We start from the raw sequence: 18058 nt of genomic DNA, 5'->3' as shown, positions 1-18058 counted from the left end.
GTGGCCTAGAAAACGAAATACAACTGCGGGAGAAAAAAAGAATCGAACCATTTGAGATTGTAATCTTCAATATGACTGTGATGAAATGCATCAAAAGCTCAAAACACTGCAAGTAGTGCCTCAGTGGGTCATATTACTCTTCTGAGGAAAATCGGCAAGCACTTAGGCAAGGATGCAAACCGGGAGCAGGTTTTTGGTGTTTGTCAGTGGTGGTAGGGTATGTAAATGAAACCACGCCTGAGCATCAAATTAAGTAGCCAGTATGTTTTACATTGAGGCATGTTTCCGATTACATTTGCAAGTTAACCTCCTTAAATATCACGGAACTTCGAAGTTTGGTAGCCTAAGGGATGATGAGTTCTTGTTCAACTGTTAATATAGTGTGCTGTGTGCGCACCTAAAATGATCAAACTAACATTGGTGTTGAAAACAGTTCCTTGTTTTGTTCAACTCATCACCTATCCAAATAGCCCCATTGCCAGATTATTAGGTAAACACAGCCTAATGAAATTCTAATATTTGCTTATTTTCTTGTTTGGATGATCTACTTCATTATAAGGTATTACATGTGCCCGCTTCGAAGTAAACAATGGTAGGCAGCCCAAATTCCAAAATACATACCAGATATTTATCACATCGTAGTGATGGGCAATACCAGACAATTTTTATTCAACACAGTGCTGATTCATCCATCCATCTATCCATTACCTGATCGTCGCGGGCTGCTGGAGCCTATCCCAGCTGTCTTCGGCCAGTAGGCGGGCTACACCCAGAGCTGGTTGCCAGACAATCGCAGGGCACACAGAGACGAACAACCTGCCACGCTCACACTCACGCCGGTGCACAATTTAGAATGTACCATTAACCTGATATGCATATACGCAGACAAAACCCACACAGGCCCGGGGAGAACATGCAAACTCCACACAATAGTTGTCCATTTAACAATTGTAATGTGTTTTGTTCGCAGCATATTGGTGATAAGGAATTACTTTTTAATGTTTTATCAATGATATGTAAAAGAGTAAACCTCAAATGGCACACTTGAATTTTACTTAATATAACTTTACACAAGCTACCATTATATTTAAATCAATAAAGTAAGTAAAGTGTCATAAAAAGTAGGGTACAAAATATGTAAAGGGGTAGTAATAATAATAACAAAGGGTATAAAATGTATCTTGAAATTAGGTTTTCAAACTTTGGTTAGAATTTGAAAGCATGGTTTGAAACTAGGATTAGGATTTCAAATTAAGGTTTTAAACTAGTGTTTGGGTTTCAAAGTACGGTTTTAAACTAGTATAACGATTTCAAATTAGGGTTTTAAACCAGCCTTAGTGTTTCAAAGTCGGGTTTTGAACTGGGGTTAGGATTTCAAATTTGGGTTTGTGTTTCAAAGCAGGTTTTTAAACTGGGGTTAGGATTTCAAATTAGGGCTTTAAACCAGGGGCGTGCAGAGGGTGAGGCCACTGCCATTCACCTGGTAGGATGGACATCTACAACAGTTTTTTTTCCACTAACAGTTTGGTCATACACAACAACAATGATATTGTAGATGTACTAGTCCCTCCTCCCCTCCTCCAACACTGTCATTTCTAAATTTCCACCAATCCAAGTATGATTAAAAAACATATCCAACAGAGAAAAGTTAGAGAAAACTAAGGTAGGTGGCACTCTTTTATTTTTGGTGCAGAAGATCAACACACAATAATATTAGGAAAATGTCACTGGGGAGCTACTGTATTTTTCAAACATCCCCGCAGGTTAATCATATGGCCCTTGGGGCTACCTGCTGATCGTGAGCATCATGTTGACGATCCCTGCCTTAAAGTATTTGCAGACACATAACTCCTACTCTGGCATCCCTTCACTGGCTCCCCATACATTTTAGAGTTATTTTCAAGATCCTCTTATTTGTTTTCAAATCTCTGAATAATCTCGCGCCACCTTACCTCTCTGAGCTCATCCGCCCCTACACACCTGCCCGGCGCCTCAGGTCTGCGGACCAGACATTATTAGAAGTACCAAGAACTACACTGAGGCTCAGAGGGGATCGAGCCTTTTCTGTTGCTGTCCCTCTCTCTGGAATGACCTCCCACTGAACATTCGGCAAGCCTCCTCGCTGCCCATCTTCAAAACCCTCCTCAAAACTCACTTGTATTCTTTGGCATTCGACTCAGCATGACTTCGATTTGTACTTGGTTTTACTGTTTGGTGCTTTCTACCGTCTTTATTACCGATTTGTCTTACTGTTTATTGTGCATGTTAAATTGCTCCATGTACAGCACTTTGTATGCAGCGATGGCTGTTTGAACGTGCTCTATAAATACAGTTGATTTGACTTGACTTGACAGTTGACGGCTGGCTCTGACTCCACCCCCACCACAAAAGTATATATCAGGCTGGTAAAGTGGTGTTGGTGTTGTGGTATTGGAGCATTTTCTTTCTTGTGTCCGCATATGAGTACAGAGAGGTGCAGAATCGGTCCTGGTTTCAGGGCATCCCTATCAACAACTGCAATAAGTTAGACCTGAGGAAGTCAGTGTTGCTCTTTAAATTAAATATTTTGGTAAACAGAATGCATTCATTCCTTTATTTGTTGGAAAAGATGTAATAACTCGTAAGCGCGTTCGTGTGACTAGAATAGGTTTACATTTATTGACCACTTGGTGTCGCTGTAGATTTTCTGGACCTTTATGGCAATAGAAACGCAAGGACGTCGCCATCTCTGATTGGCTAACTCCAGCTGGGGTCAACCTACAGTGCGCATGCTCAGTCGGCCTTTAGAGTCAAGCGTCTGAAATCTGTCAGATCAGCGGACTGTCCTAACTCTTAAAACCTTCCTATACAGCCCAACACCAATCGCATTTACTCCGTGCCAGATACTTATATTTACTTTAAGGTGCCTTTAGTTTGTATTTTTTGTTATTCGACGTGGGTGAGGTACAGAAGCTGTAAAGAATGACGAGCAGCTCAAAGCGGAAAGAAGAAAGTCATCTGCTGAATGGGGGTGTCAAACAGTCCACATGGAGCAAAGCGTTCAACAGCAATGCAGTTTGGGAGGAGAAGGTCAGTCAGCAGCGCTTTAAAAAAACGTAACCAGTCGTATTGACGGCTTTTGTTTTGCGTAAAACACCTGGTTTGTTGTCCATTGTATCAAAGGCGGATGATAGTGATTTGGTGGTGATGTTCAAATCGTTCATAATCGACTCAGATTAGCCAATCTAAATGAACATTTTAGAATTTTCTGAATGCATATTTAGTTTTGCATTCTCAAAGTGTCAAAATATTTTTGACATATAAAAATAATAATATATATCATCATTTTGACATCTGAATCTTTTTTTAAACCCAAAGACAAAACCAAAAAAAAAGTCCAGTTCGTAATCTAGAAACGGATTGTGATGGAGTGTGTAAATCTAGTACAATAAAGTAATATTTGAATATGCAACGAGATATAAACAGGCTGCTGTAAATATTGTGTTGCTGCAATGTAACTTAATTCATCTTTATTTATCGAGCACCTTTAAAAACAATAAAACGGCTAAAAACACAGAAAACACTCAAATAAGGGCAGTCTTCTGCTGTGTTGACAGATAAGGAATAGAAATTGGGTGTCAGGTGTTTTCTAAAAAATGGACATTGAGGGAGGCCTTTCCTTTTCTAATGTGCACCTGTACGTCATTGTAAAGTTTGGGAATAAGCAATAGAAAAAGCTCGATCCCCTCTGAGTGTCCGCTTAGACTTGGGTCCCTCTATGTCTTAGGATGCATGATGCATCTGGCAGGAGTGTTGGGATGTAGCAACTCAGAGAGCTAAGGTGGGAGGAGACCTTTTTGAGATTTGCAAGCAAACAGCAGAATATTAAAATGAATTCTTATGCAGAGGGAGCCAATAGAGGACGGACAGAATAGGAGGTGTTTGCTCCCTCTTATGTGTTTCGGTTCATCGGCGAGCTGCAGCATTTCAAACCAATTAAGTATTATTAGCGAACGTCTACGACTTCAGGAAACAAAACATGTTAATATAACAGACAGTGAGAAACAAAACATGCACATGGTGATGTGTTGCAGGGATTTAACTGATAATGCCCCATTAATTTTTCTTCTCTGAATCTTTGAAGGATGAGTTTTTAGATGTGATTTACTGGCTCCGGCAAATCATTGCAGTGATCCTTGGTGTCATCTGGGGAGTCGCCCCACTAAAAGGATTTCTGGGAATAGCCATGTAAGCATTATTCAACCTGTCTTTTCTTCATTTTTCATCAGCTTGATGCTGCGGGCTAATTTTCTCATTATGTTTTTGCCTCATTAGATTCTGTGTCATCAACGCGGGCGTCCTCTATGTATACTTCAGCAGCTTTCAACAGATAGATGAGGAAGAATACGGTGGAACGTGGGAGCTCACCAAAGAAGGCTTCATGACATCTTTTGCTCTGTTTCTGGTTGGGGAATATTTCATGATGCATGCGTAGAACACCTGAAAAACATCTTTTAGGCTTGTAAAAGTTGTGCTTTGTTTTATAAAAGAAGGATTATTTATTTAGTGTGATTAAAAAAATGTGTCTGATAAAATGGGATTTAGGTGGTTACAGTCCTACTGACAATACCTTACTTTCAGTATACTATACAGTATAACAAAATATATTCATGATCGAGAGATGGAAATTGTTGTTCTTGTGCGTATGAATCAACAGTTTAAGCTTGCCATTATTGGACTCGGCTCAATAATTAATATCTCCCATTGTTTGTCTTTCTCAGGTGGTGTGGATTATCTTTTACACAGCCCTACACTTTGACTGAAAGCTATTCCACCCAACAATTTATATGAACATTTGTGTCAAGAAGCAGGAACTCTCTGGCTGAAAGCGTGCTAATGTGGCCACAAACAGTATGACTCCCCAGTGTGCACTACATAATGGAAGTAATTGGTTGAAGATGGACATGATTTAATCAGTTTCTGTTGTCGCTGGGCTACATTTTACGGGTGACAAACCTTCGCATTTGTGTCGTAGTCACCATGTCTGACAAAACGTTTTTAAAAAATTGTGGCTCTGGTTCAATTTCAAATGAATCAAAGCCTTGATAGGAAATGGAGTATAGATGCTATTCTTTTGACAGACCTATCTGCTGGGGAACATGCATATTGGCATCTGTTAGTACAATATATTCAGTTCATTGTACCGGTTCAACTCCCATGCTGGTCCCTCAGGTGCACATAATACAGCTCATTTTCTACCTGACCGTCACTCGGGTAATGTTGATGCTATTTGTTGCTTTTAGGATAAATCACACCGGTCGAATGCATTGATATTGATACTGTTTTACTGTTTTTTTTGTACTGTCATACCAAGTGTGTCAGAAAACATCACAGGACTGGTGTCACAAAGGATATTTCAAATTCATGTTGCATGACTACTGTCTTCATGGGCAGGAACTGTCAGATGTTCAGGGCATTGTGAGCAGTTGCGTTTTCCTACCACACCTTGAGCCATTCCTTGTGCGCTGAACCAAGTTAACATCATAGGATCCCTTCCCTTTCAAGGTGGTTTTGAAATATGTCTTTCGTGACATCTGTACCGACACACCTCGGATTATGCCTTTGCAATTTAATTGCTAGATTGTATTTTTTTTGTCAATTGTCTTGTCTATTTGAATTGATCAAAAATTTCAGTTGGACTGCAGTAAGTTGATGTTTACCATCTGCTTCAAGTGTGTATGGTTTTAATAGTGGCTGCATTTTAGTATTCCTTTACTTATTCTACCAGCCTCGATCCATCTGCCTATACAGTATATTAATCACAATCTGTCCATCCAGTGAGGAGGAAACTGTTCATTTTTGTGAGCTAAACTTGGCCTGTGCACACCAAGACAAACTGTTCGTATATCTCAGTGTGTCATTTATCAATGACTAGCAAAGGAGGGCATAGAAATAATTTAATGTAGCTTGCAGATCAATCTTACTTCTTGTTTTGAAATTTAAGGTATTTTGTAAATTCTGTTGAGCGAACCTGTCGTCAAACCCAAATCTATGTACTTGCGTTACCTCTCACAGGATGTAACATTGCTCAGTATTTTATAGTTGAGAACTTTTGATCTCAGTTCTGACAAAGTTGTAATGAAACTGTTAGCGTGCATATATATATATATATATATATATATATATATATATATATATATATATATATATATATATGCATGCAGATTGTGGTTGAACCGATCCTGTTTTCTGATCAAATCTTTTGGGAATGATTAAACATGGGCTTCATTTGGCCTCCATTTTCAATGATTTTGTCTGTTTTATTTTTACCCATTGTTTACATAAATGACTGGGATCAAAAAGCATCGACTGTTCAGCGACTATTTTTATAACAGAAAAGGCACAATTGAGACTGTGCGGATGGAACGGAAATTTTCCCAAACTATTTTCGTTGTCCCTGGGTGGTGAATTTTAAAAAGGAGGATACCTCATACTTTTCACAGAACTGTTGTGAAATGCTCCATTCTTTGAACAAATATTTTTAATGGAATACCTGAAAACTGATTTTTGAGGGTTGGAATTTTGTTGCTTTTCCCCATTTCAAAGACTTTGTGATTAATTATTGTACAAATAAAATCAGTACTGTAGTTCCAGTTCTCTTGGGCAGTGAACGAATTAAAAAGAAGAGAAACAAAGTACGGGGAGGGACTTAATTGATTTCCGTGACAATTATTTGAAAACCTGAATGCCTCGAAACCAAATGAAATGGAAGACGCTTCCGGGCAAAGCGAAGCTTGGCAGTGACGTCACCAAAGAGCAATACGTTGTGACGTCGGTTCCAAGATGGCGGGCACGCGTTCCACGATGAAATTTTGGAAGCCGGGTACGTTAGTTAAGTGTGTGTTGATTGGCATCGTTTTTAGTATGTTTGGTTCCAAATTCACTCGCTTGTCAGCTTTACAAGCCACTCAGCCGTTGCGGGGTCTTATGCCTCAATCCGGAATGTATGCAGTATGTGCAGCTAATTCTCGGGGAGTCGCTTTTCAAATTAAAATACGGGGTGTAAAGTACAGTCGCGAGTTATCTGTCGTTCCTCTGGTGATGCGTTTGCACTGCATGCATTGGTTTCGTCAATTCCTTGTTCGTTTCTTGGGTGTTCAGGGGCCGAGGCACCTGGGATCTCCGAAGAACGTGAACTAAACACCGAGACCAGCGGTTCCACCGTCGTCTTCAATCCTTTCATTTCACTCTCCATCGAGAAACAGAGACAGAAGCTCCCCGTTTTCAAGGTGGCCCTAAGACCTTATTACATGTCTTTATCTCTGTCTCAAGGCACAGCGAGCTCATCATGGACCAACTGATTGTCTTTCCAGCACAGAAACAACATCCTGTACTTGGTAGAAAGCTATCAGACTGTCATCATAGTTGGGGAAACTGGATGTGGGAAGACGACACAGATCCCCCAGGTTTGTGCAACATTTTTACAACATAGAAGTGATGCAAAACAATGCGTTAGTTTTGATTTATTATTCAATGAGTCGACATGCTGAGAGAGAAAAGGGAGGGAGTCATGAGGTGGGCTACACCATTTGATTTGACAGTTGCTCTGCAAGCTTGGAATATGAGTGACCGGACCTAGGAGTTTTTCGAGGTACGAGCCATCATTTGGCCAATTATTATTATTTGCTTGTATGTGTGAGTGCACACTTAAAATACAAGCAACACATGAAGAGGAAGCAGTTCTCAGCCTAGCTCGTTGATGGTCAACACAGTTTGGGCTGCTGTGTGAGGCCTTGCGTTGTCATGATGCAAGATGACTCCTTCTGACTGATGACCCCTGCGTTTGTTCGTTGTGTCTTTCTTGACCTGCCTCAGCAGTTCACAGCAGTTGTCATGAAGTTTGAAAGTGACGATGAAGTCAAAAGTGTTGTGAGCGACTATGATACATCGATTGAAATATTTTTACGCTGAAGGAAATATGCTTTTGCACAGATGGGAAAAGTGTGTGCCAGTGCTGGGAGACTATGTTGAAAAGAAAGTCAGCTTCCATCTGTATTAGATGTCCTTAAACTGAAAAATGCACCTTATTTATTGAATGACCCTCATACAATACTCACTGACATCATGTATATTCTTTATCCTGTATGAAAAATAACTAATCCGAACTTTTTGAGTTGTCGTCGAGGCCTGTTCTTCATTTATGTCTACATAAAAGTATCACACAATGCTACTTCCCAGCGGCCAAGGTGGGCACATGAGAAGGAGCAGCATACTGAATTGGATTGCAGCATTACATCAAGATGCATAAACTGTTTAAGTCATTATGTTCTATTTAATTGTTATTTTGTTTTTATAAACTACAATATTATAGAGTGCTATTTTTCCTTTAAAAAAAACAAATACATGTTTTTTGAGGGGGAGGCTTGAATGGATTAATGGCAGTTCCCTTCAGTGGGGAAAGATGATTTAAGATGTAAATGTTTTGAGTCGTGAACATGGTTATGGAACGAATTAAATTAATATGTCAAAGCACCACTATACAGTATACACACTTCCTACTTTGTCAAGAAAAGGCTTGTTACTTTTTTCTATGGATACCAACATGCCTTAAAAAATATAGAGAGGTAAAGTCTGATTGAGATCTCGATTGATTGAAATCTTGGGGTCAGGTAGAAAAAAGGGGACGGCATTTTCTTTTTCTCTTTGACACTGGAATAGAATCAGTATCTTTACTTTGACCAGCCTCTTAAAAATACGTACTGTATGTATTTATTTAAAATGGGTATCTGAACTTTTACTTAAGTACAGAATAGAATGTGAGCACTGTTCCAAATCAGCTGAGCGGTGATGTCCTCAATTGTGACTTGAACTCAACCTGACCTCTTCTCTGTGGTGTGGTCTGGGTTTGTGTTGCGTCAGCGCTCCTGCAACATTGATGTCATTCTACTATGCTCATTCTGCCGCTATCTTTCTGAATTTATCTCCCCTCAGTACCTGCTGGAAGCTGGCTGGGCGGCCGAGGGGAGGGTGATTGGAGTGACACAGCCTCGACGTGTGGCTGCTATCTCTGTAAGAGCTCTGCAGATGTCCCATAGTTTGCCCTTTCTTTCTCAAAGTCCTTTCACTCAAGGAAAATCAGTTCAACACTCAAGGACGCGGCCGCTTCAAGCACTTTTCCTCTTCCTTGTCATTAGGTGGCTAGCCGCGTTGCAGAAGAGAGAGCCGCCCGGTTAGGACATGAGGTGGGCTACACCATTCGATTTGACGACTGCTCTGACCCCCAAGCCACAAGGATCAAGGTATTCGCAAACACATGGCAAACTGTTTTTATGCAGGGGTGCCTTGAAATACGAGAGACTTAATACTGCTACTGGTTACTCTAAAATGGTTCAATGATTTGTTGTTTACGATGATACTAATGCAGCGTGTTATACCGGAGACAAATTCCTTGTGTGTTCTACATACTTGGCCAATAAAGATGATTCTGATTCTGATAACATTGTAAAGTGTCCTTGGGTGTCTTGAAAGACGCTTATAAATAAAATGTATTATTATTATTATTATTATTAAATAGCATCTACGTTGCAGTGCTATTAGCCTTAAAGCAATGGCTTGAACACAAAAGGTGCAGTAGCACATAAGGGCAGACAATACAACAGTACTCAGTGATATATTCTTTATCCTCGACAAATAAGAAAACATATTACTGGCCTTGCTGATGAGCTGAGGGGAGTTGACGTCTTAACAGTATATGTGTCTGTCTCTTATACTGCCCCCAGATGGCCAATGTATGCACACCAGGAGGAGCAGCACAATGGCCAGTCGTTTGATAAAATGTGTTAAAATTTTTATTTTGCATTCTATTTAATTATGTCATTACCATGTGTTTTTGTGAAGTAATCTGTCATATTATGGAGCGATGCTTTCCCTTATACAAATACAAATACACTAATGCAAATGACAATTTTTCTTGTTTTTGGGGGTAAGGCTAGAATGAATTAATGGCATCTCCATTCATTCCAATGGGGATAGAGGATTTGATATTTGATTGTTTTGACCAATTAAACTTACCTATTCTCAAGGCACAACTGAATAGTGCACACATAACGTAATAACACAACGTTGATCTCTTCCTATGTCTGTGGGCTTCAGTTCCTGACAGATGGAATATTAGTCCGGGAGATGATGGCCGATCCGCTGCTTAAAAAATACAGGTAGTGCCATGAAACCGCAAAGTTGACCTGCTTTAGTGGCTCCTCGTAGCTGTAATGTTTTCTGCTTTGGTGTCCGTCTTTCGCAGTGTCCTGATGCTGGATGAAGCGCACGAGAGAACCCTGTACACAGACATAGCCATCGGCCTGCTAAAGAAGGTACCACAAGTTCAAAATATAAGTCAGGGGTGTCAAACTGGTTTTCATTGCTAGTATGTTTCATGTGGGAACCCTATTGCCCCTGCCTTTGATTTTTAAAATTTTATGACTAGTATTGAAACTTTGTGGCAAGCAGTCTGGGGGCTTTCCTCTTATTCCACTTTCATGAGCCTTGCGAATTTTTTTCTTGATCAGATCCAGAAGAAACGTCGAGACCTGCGGCTGATTGTGGCATCTGCCACTCTAGATGCCAAGGTAACTGCCTCATTAAGATGATGTGAGAGGCTGGAATAGTGAAAAAAAAGTCATTGCCAGGTCAGATTTCATTGTACTGACAATGCGATACAATGTAGTGTTCAATCAATGTCAGCTGAAATGTCAATGTTGTCTACATATGTTACTCAGTCGGATTGGGATGTACGTTACAGATACAGAGCTGTGCCTCGGGGGTAGACTGAATGGTGTGTTCGCTTCCCAGCTCCCCTCTGCCAATGTGCCCTTGATAGTGAATCGATGATTTGCAAGCAGTATTGTCACAGGGCCAAAGTTCTGGCTCGGTACTCCAAAAAAAAAAAAAAAGTGTGTGTGCATATATATATATATATATATATATATATATAAAATTCCTCGTCTCACCCCTCGGGTGGTGTCCGTCCCTCATTCAGCTCGGGTCCTCTACCAGAGGCCAGGAAGCTTGAGGGTTCTGCGCAGTATCCTTGCTGTTCCCAGCACTGCACATTTCTGGACTGAGATGTCCGATGTTGTTCCCGGGATCTGTTGCAACCACTCATCTAGTTTGGGGCTCACTGCCCCGAGTGCTCCGACCACCACAGGCACGACTGTCACCTTTACCTTCCAGGCTCTCTCCAGCTCCTCTCTGAGCCCTTGGTATTTCTCCAGTTTCTCGTGTTCCTTCTTTCTGATGTTTCCATCACTTGGGACCGCTACATCCACTACAACGGCTTTCCTCTGCCCTTTATCTATGATCACGATATCTGGTTGGTTCGCCATTACCATCTTGTCAGTCTGGATCTGGAAGTCCCACAGGATCTTCGCTCGGTCATTCTCCATTTATGTCTACATAAAAAAATATATATATACTGTATATACAGTATATAATATACTGTATATATGTCTACATTAAAAAAAAAATATATATATATCATTTTGGACCTGACCACAACAGACCTGTGGAACCAAAGATGTCAAAACAAGGAACTTCAAATTCAAAATATTAGGCAGTGGAAGAGATTAAATAAATAAATACAAACTAATGAAAGATTTGATTGCAATTAAATCAAATTGCATAGTACCTTAGGTGTTGAACATGAAAATAATTATTGCAGCAGACATTTTTAGCCGTGTTTAAATTATCAACATTAAGTCTCCCAAAGCTACACAAGTGAAAACCAGCACACATTTCTGTTTGTTTTTCTGTCTTATTTATTGTTTGGACATTTAATAATCACTGAAAAAGAAAAAAAAAACTGTATGTTCATCAGCGGATAGAGGCATACATATTACTTATATTACCTGCAAATTTCAGTTGGTCAGATGGAAAAAAATGATTGTTGCGCAACTAGTGACCTCAGCCACATTTGGTGTCATATGTTAGACAGCTTATGAAAGGATTAAGATTCTTTAACACAATAGGTTCTAAAAATGTGTCAAATCCACGCTAGTTAATTGCACTTTCTAAAGCACAGACAGATCATGTGCCTCGTAAATAAAACATCCTTTTGACTGCAAGTACCTCAACCAGTTGCCCTCGATTCAACCTATGTGGATTGTGCCATCCACAATCAATTGTTTTCTGTTTCAAACAAGGTCAAAAAGGAATTTTTGTCTCGCTAACCATGCGATTCCTGTTTCCCGAAGAAATTCCACGAGTTTTTCAACCTGAATGAGTCTGGAGATCCCAACAAGGACACGTGTGGCATCCTAACTGTGGAGGGCCGCACCTTCCCAGTGGATATTTTCTACACGATCAGGTAATGACACTGTACAATCTTCAGACTTGACTCTTTATACTGAAGTCTCTCTATCTGGTTCCCAGTCCTGTACCCGACTATGTGAAGGCCACAGTGGAGACGGTGGTTAAAATACACGAGGCGGATGATACTGGAGATGTGCTGGTGTTCCTTACCGGGCAGGTTTGAGGCTTTGTTTCTTAATTCCACTCACAGCGATACTTTGGCGTACACGTTGGGTATTTAACCAAACCACATGAACTCCGTTTGGATCAATTCACTTGCTTAATGCTCACGCACAACGCAAAACGCCATAGACAGGCGAGCGTAACTAGTGTCTTTCGTTGTGGTAATTATAAATCCTTTAACAACTTATGTTTGAACTTAAGTGGTAACAGCACATGCAGACATCTACAAAAAAAACCCCGACTAATATTATTGCACCTTATTTCCAGTAGTTTTCTTCAGTTTCTTCATTAAATTTTACATTTACATACATATTAATTATGTATAAAAATTAAAATTGCATAAACATTTTGTTTGTATTTATTATACTGCCACCCTGTGGTCAAGGTGCGCACACCATAATGAACCGTACAACGGCCACTGAATTATATTGCTTCACGGACTGTTTAATAGTTTACATTAGATTTAATTATGATACTACTGTATGTTTTTATAAGTGAGCAGTCATTCTCAAAGTACCAGTTGTAGCATGCAAGCTCACGCTAGTGGTCCACAAAAGAATCACTGCTCAAGTACAGTTCAGTTGTAGTTAACACTGAGTCCAATTTATATTGTGGCTTTTACACGCAGTCCTCCCCCCCCCAGCATATTGCCATTGTCATGCTTTGGGTACGTTCTCTTAGGAAGAGGTGGAGAAGGCGGTTTCCCTTCTGCAGGACCAGGCCCGGTCTCTGTCACGACAGGGCATGAAGAAACACCTGAGAATTTTGCCAATGTATTCCGGTTTACCTTACGCCGAGCAGATGAAGGTCTTTGAGCGGGTGCCAGCCACGGTTCGCAAAGTAAATATGCTGCAAAAGACTGCAAGTTTGTGCATGGATGCAATAACTGGTTGATTTCTTTGCTTGTAGTATTACAGAACATGCTGTAGTTCTGAATGTCTTTTACTTCTTGAATGTGTTTTGCTTCCTCCAGGTCGTGGTGGCCACGAACATAGCCGAGACATCCATCACCATCAACGGTATCGTTTATGTCATCGACTGTGCTTTTGTGAAGCTCCGCGCGTATAATCCTAACACTGCCATTGAGTCACTGGTGGTGACGCCCATCTCCAAGGCTTCAGCCAGCCAGAGGGCAGGGAGAGCTGGCCGGAACCGACCTGGGAAATGCTTCAGGCTCTACACGGGTGTGTCTTTACAGGAAAAGAAGAATATATAGTTCGTTGTCTTAGGTCATGCGTCGATAACATGCTTCTTCTTTTCATCAGAGGAGGACTTTGAGAAACTGCCTGCCTCTACTGTGCCAGAGATGCAGCGCACCAACTTGGCCCCAGTCATTTTGCAGCTCAAAGCTTTGGGCATTGACAATGTTCTGCGCTTCAGTTTCCTGTCGGTGAGTAGAAAACCCAAGTTGCTCCACCAGGAAGCGGAATCATTTGATTTCAAACATAAAAGACATGAGAACCTTCTCGTAAGAGTTTTATAAATTGCAAGATTCCAAATACTGTTCATCAGTTACGGTACTCTTTTTTTTTTTGTTTATTTTGAATTCCATATGGTTAATACTCACATTGACACCTTTTTGGCAACTTGGTGCCAACCTAACTTGCGCGAGGAACCAAAAATGCACACAGAAATACCCAAACTGAGATTTGGACTCATAAACTTTAAACTTGAAATAATTAAGAATAATAAGAAATCGTAATACAGTACCATATAAACACGTACATCGAACTGCAGTTTTCTTTTGCAAATTGTGAAATGTAGAAATGGTAACTGCATAAAACCATGTCTTTTAAGGCCTTTAGTAAAACAAGTAAGCTAGTGTAAATGCGTAAATCGCCACCATTGTGAGGTGTAGAAAAAGCTTAAAAGCTATTGAATTGACCACGCCATCTACTTCGCCTTTTTTGATTTGTTTTGTTTTTTTGTGCCCAGCCTCCTCCAGCTCAGAGTATGGTTCAGGCTCTGGAGCTGCTTTTTGCTCTCGGAGGTATGAGACCGACGTGCACTGGGAAGCCCGCATGCCTCGTGTTTACTGTGCACTTGATCTCATTCTGTGGCAGCAAGCATATGAAAATATCCAGAGTCCTTTCACTCTTTGTTTATAGGCCTGGACAATTACGGACGTTTGACCGATCCCATGGGCGTGCGGATGGCGGAATTCCCTCTCAGCCCCATGTTTGCCAAGATGCTCCTCGACTCGGGAAACTTTGGCTGCTCCAAGGAGATTGTCACCATTGCGGCCATGATGCAGATTCAGAATATCTTTGTTGTCCCGCCCAATCAAAAGAAAGCCGCCGTGAGGAAAATAACAATGATAGCATCGGTGATCACGACTGACGAAGCGGTTTCAGTCATCAAGCCTTTTCTGTCACCTTCCGCTTGCAGGCCCGTCAGCACAGGAAATTTGCTGTTGCCGAAGGAGATCACCTCACCATGCTGAATGTGTACGAAGCTTTCACGAAGGTACACTGAGCATACATTTCCTGTTTGTGTCGTTGGCAGGTCAGGAAGTCTGGAATGTTTCGCTTTCTATTTTTCCTTGTCTATTCTGCAGCATCAGAAGAGCTCCAAGTGGTGTCAGGATCATTTTCTCAATTACAAAGGTCTGCAGCGTGCCGTGACGGTACGAGAGCAGCTACGGCGCCTCATGACCAAGTTCAAGGTGGTGTGGACTTCCAGCGAAGGTACGTCAAGTTTATTGCATCAACTCTTTTTAATACAGTATTTTCAAACATAGCTCGCCTCCAGCCCCACCTCCATGCTCGCCTCATTCTGCCACATGTTTCATTGTCAGTTTTTTGCTGCATTGCAGGTGATCCGGATGTGATCTTGAGGTGCATCGTGTCTGGGTTTTTTGCCAATGCAGCGCGCGTTCACCACTCTGGTTCTTACCGGTAAGCACTCTTGTGTTCCTTTCTCGTCTGTATTTCTGACTGTCCACCGCCGTGCTCTGCCTAAAGCAGTTTTTTCTCATCTTTTTTTTTTTTTTTCCGGACTGCTCTGAAATCGGTTAATTTCTTGCGGCACTCCTGAAGATGTTGCACAGCACATTATTGCACCATGGTTATGTATTACTGAATTAGTTTTTGGCCCCAATATTTTCTTCTCTTCCAGGACTTTACGAGACGATCGTGAGCTTCACATCCACCCTAATTCTGTACTGTACGGAGAGAAGCCACCAAAATGGTTAGTACGTTTTTGTTGATGTCACAAATAGTGTACCATATTGGGGGGGGGGGGGGTTCTCTCCATTTTTCTCTTGATTTTACGTCCATGAAATATATGTTTTTATGGCAACACTCTCCTACCACAGGGTTGTCTTCAATGAAGTGCTGCAGACAAGCAAATACTTCATGCGAGATGTGACTGCAGTGGAGTCGTCCTGGCTCGTTGAGTTGGCTCCTCACTTCTACAAGCAAGCGAAAGTAAGTCAAACTAGGAAAATGCTTTGATTTATTTAAGAAAGGTGTGTTTATATTGTAAAATAGAATTTGTTGTTCAGTGATGCCTTGGCATACATGTACAGTTTGTCTCGTGACCATGCTTAGAACTCAAAGCACTTTTATCCCAAATCTAATTACCCTATTGGAATGAATGGAAATGCCATTAATCCGTTCCAGCCACCCCAAAGCCCCAATTATTGGTGTTTTTAATTTTATTTTTTTTTTAATTCGGAGATAGAGCAGCATACCCTATTGTACTTTTGTTGGGATGATGTCTTTTCATTTTGCAGGTGAAACCTTGGTGGACATCTGCCACTCACTGTTATTTTAGTTCAGGGGTTTCAAACAAATTTTTGTCGCGGGCCACATTGGACAAAGTACTTCCAGTTTCTCCTCGAAGAACCGTTATGACTGTGAAACAATATGAATGTTTAATCACCTCCTCATATGATTAGATATACAGTGCACAACTCGATGGATAACACGTTTTCAAATCAAAAGTGTATTCAACTATTATTCAAGTTACTGTAATCCTGTAACAAGAAAAGGATGGTAAGATTGAGCAAACATGATGGAAGTTGACATACTTGATTTGCTTTTGTGGGCCACTTAAAATGTTGTGGCGGGCCAGATCTGGCCTCGAGGCTACGAGTTTGACACCAGTGTTTTAATTGGTCTTGCTTTCCTAACCTGTTAAGAGAATTACTGTTGTCCCCTTTCTCTTTCAGCATGGCTCACTTGGCAGCAAGCGTTCCCGCATCCTCTGAACCCGTTCCTCTTTTCCACTCTGTCCGTGTAAATAAAGATGTCATATTTATTGATCATGTCCACATGCGCAACAGTGACCATGCTCGATAGCTCTCGCTTTGGAATAGTTATCTCCTTTGTATTAGATCTGTGTAGTGCGATTGCTGATGAATGTGAGATGAGGTCATACTTTGTACATAGTCAGAGTTGGCTCAGGTCCGGGGATTGCTTGCAGTCGTACCTGGTTCTCGGCTTTATTTTTGTAGCAGTTGTATTCGTTGAATACTGGGTGATGAATTATGGGGAAAATTTTTTCATTTTTGAGGATGTCTCCCATTTTGACACCGTTTTCTTCTTCAATTAATTTGCTCTCATAACCTAGGTGCCTTTAGGAAAGTGACTGGTTACTTGACCTCTGATTTATTTTTCATTTCTTAAAATGGTCTCGTGATGACACTGTGAGAAGAGCGTCTTTACCTTTTGTGCAAACGTCCTACCTGAAGTCCAGAATGTGTTGCCTTTTCACCGGTTAGTGCCAATTTCCTTTTATCAGCCTATTTCTCATTTCATTCCTCAATGGATTGTGTAAAAACACACGAGCATTGGAACTGGAAAACTGTGAAAACCAAGCAAAGTGCTGTTTGTTAGTGTGGCGACTGAACCTGTAGTTAAATGCACTCGTATGTAGCCTAAAGCCTCAAAAGAACTAGCATTTATGAAACCTTTTCATTTTTGGTTTGGCATCTGAATCTCCACAACACTTAATGAGTTGATAAACCGACTTGCCATCGTGGTTAGTGCCGTAACTAGTTACTAGTGCGTGTGCACTTCAAAAATGCTTTTGTCTTCAGATGTTTCTCCATTTGCAGCTGAAATGTCAACGAACAGTCTATTAGAAGTTTGCCATGATATTACTAGAAGGCTAGAAGCTATTAATCCAGGGCATTCAAAAGTTTAGACAGATATGCATGATTTGTTGTAGTTCAGTAAAACCAATCTCAGCCCAAGAAGCACAGCGTACAGTAAACCAAACACTGCATGTTAAATGGGCTCGTGCATATTCATCGAGTTATCGCCCTTATAAATAATTGTCACTCCCGCTTCCTTACATCCTCAAATAAAACCTAATGGGATCAAGCATGGTGTCCGTTTTTTAATTGAAATGTCGCGGTTGGCCATTGGATGTCGCCAGTCGTCCACAAAAGCAAATTGCCGACACATTCTGGGGGGAAGAAAGGCTCCAGCACGCGTTTGTATAACTCGTTATTTATTATAATGACATTGTGTAGTTTTCATGAATCGCAAAATAAATGGTTTTATTTTGGCTGCCACCGAAGTCACATGACAGACCAAGAAAA

At 40.8% G+C, this 18058-nt stretch overlaps 2 protein-coding genes across 2 annotated transcripts; both read left to right on the top strand.

Moving 5' to 3' along the window:
- Positions 1 to 2660: 2660 nt before the first annotated feature.
- On the top strand, positions 2661 to 6288 carry rab5if (RAB5 interacting factor). Its single transcript, XM_086124857.1, has 4 exons — positions 2661 to 3069; positions 4124 to 4227; positions 4315 to 4444; positions 4761 to 6288. The coding sequence occupies exons 1-4, from the start codon at positions 2962 to 2964 to the stop codon at positions 4800 to 4802; spliced, it is 384 nt and encodes a 127-aa protein (XP_085980983.1). The 5' UTR covers positions 2661 to 2961; the 3' UTR covers positions 4803 to 6288.
- A 528-nt stretch (positions 6289 to 6816) lies between these two features.
- Positions 6817 to 17838, top strand: dhx35 (DEAH-box helicase 35). The gene is made up of 21 exons (XM_086124846.1): positions 6817 to 6862; positions 7141 to 7268; positions 7353 to 7445; positions 8971 to 9048; positions 9174 to 9278; positions 10132 to 10193; positions 10280 to 10349; positions 10545 to 10604; positions 12228 to 12340; positions 12406 to 12502; positions 13189 to 13347; positions 13481 to 13691; positions 13773 to 13897; positions 14443 to 14497; positions 14616 to 14806; positions 14896 to 14973; positions 15065 to 15194; positions 15323 to 15404; positions 15625 to 15696; positions 15824 to 15935; positions 16682 to 17838. The coding sequence occupies exons 1-21, from the start codon at positions 6823 to 6825 to the stop codon at positions 16718 to 16720; spliced, it is 2100 nt and encodes a 699-aa protein (XP_085980972.1). The 5' UTR covers positions 6817 to 6822; the 3' UTR covers positions 16721 to 17838.
- Positions 17839 to 18058: the final 220 nt, after the last annotated feature.

The sequence above is a fragment of the Hippocampus guttulatus genome, chromosome 1 (assembly GCF_054856545.1).
Source record: "Hippocampus guttulatus isolate MCC_2025c chromosome 1, RoL_Hgut_1.0, whole genome shotgun sequence".
NCBI classification, from domain to species: Eukaryota; Metazoa; Chordata; class Actinopteri; order Syngnathiformes; family Syngnathidae; genus Hippocampus; species Hippocampus guttulatus.
The sequence above is the reverse complement of the archived record's forward strand: the minus strand, read 5'-3'. Positions and strand labels throughout refer to the sequence as shown.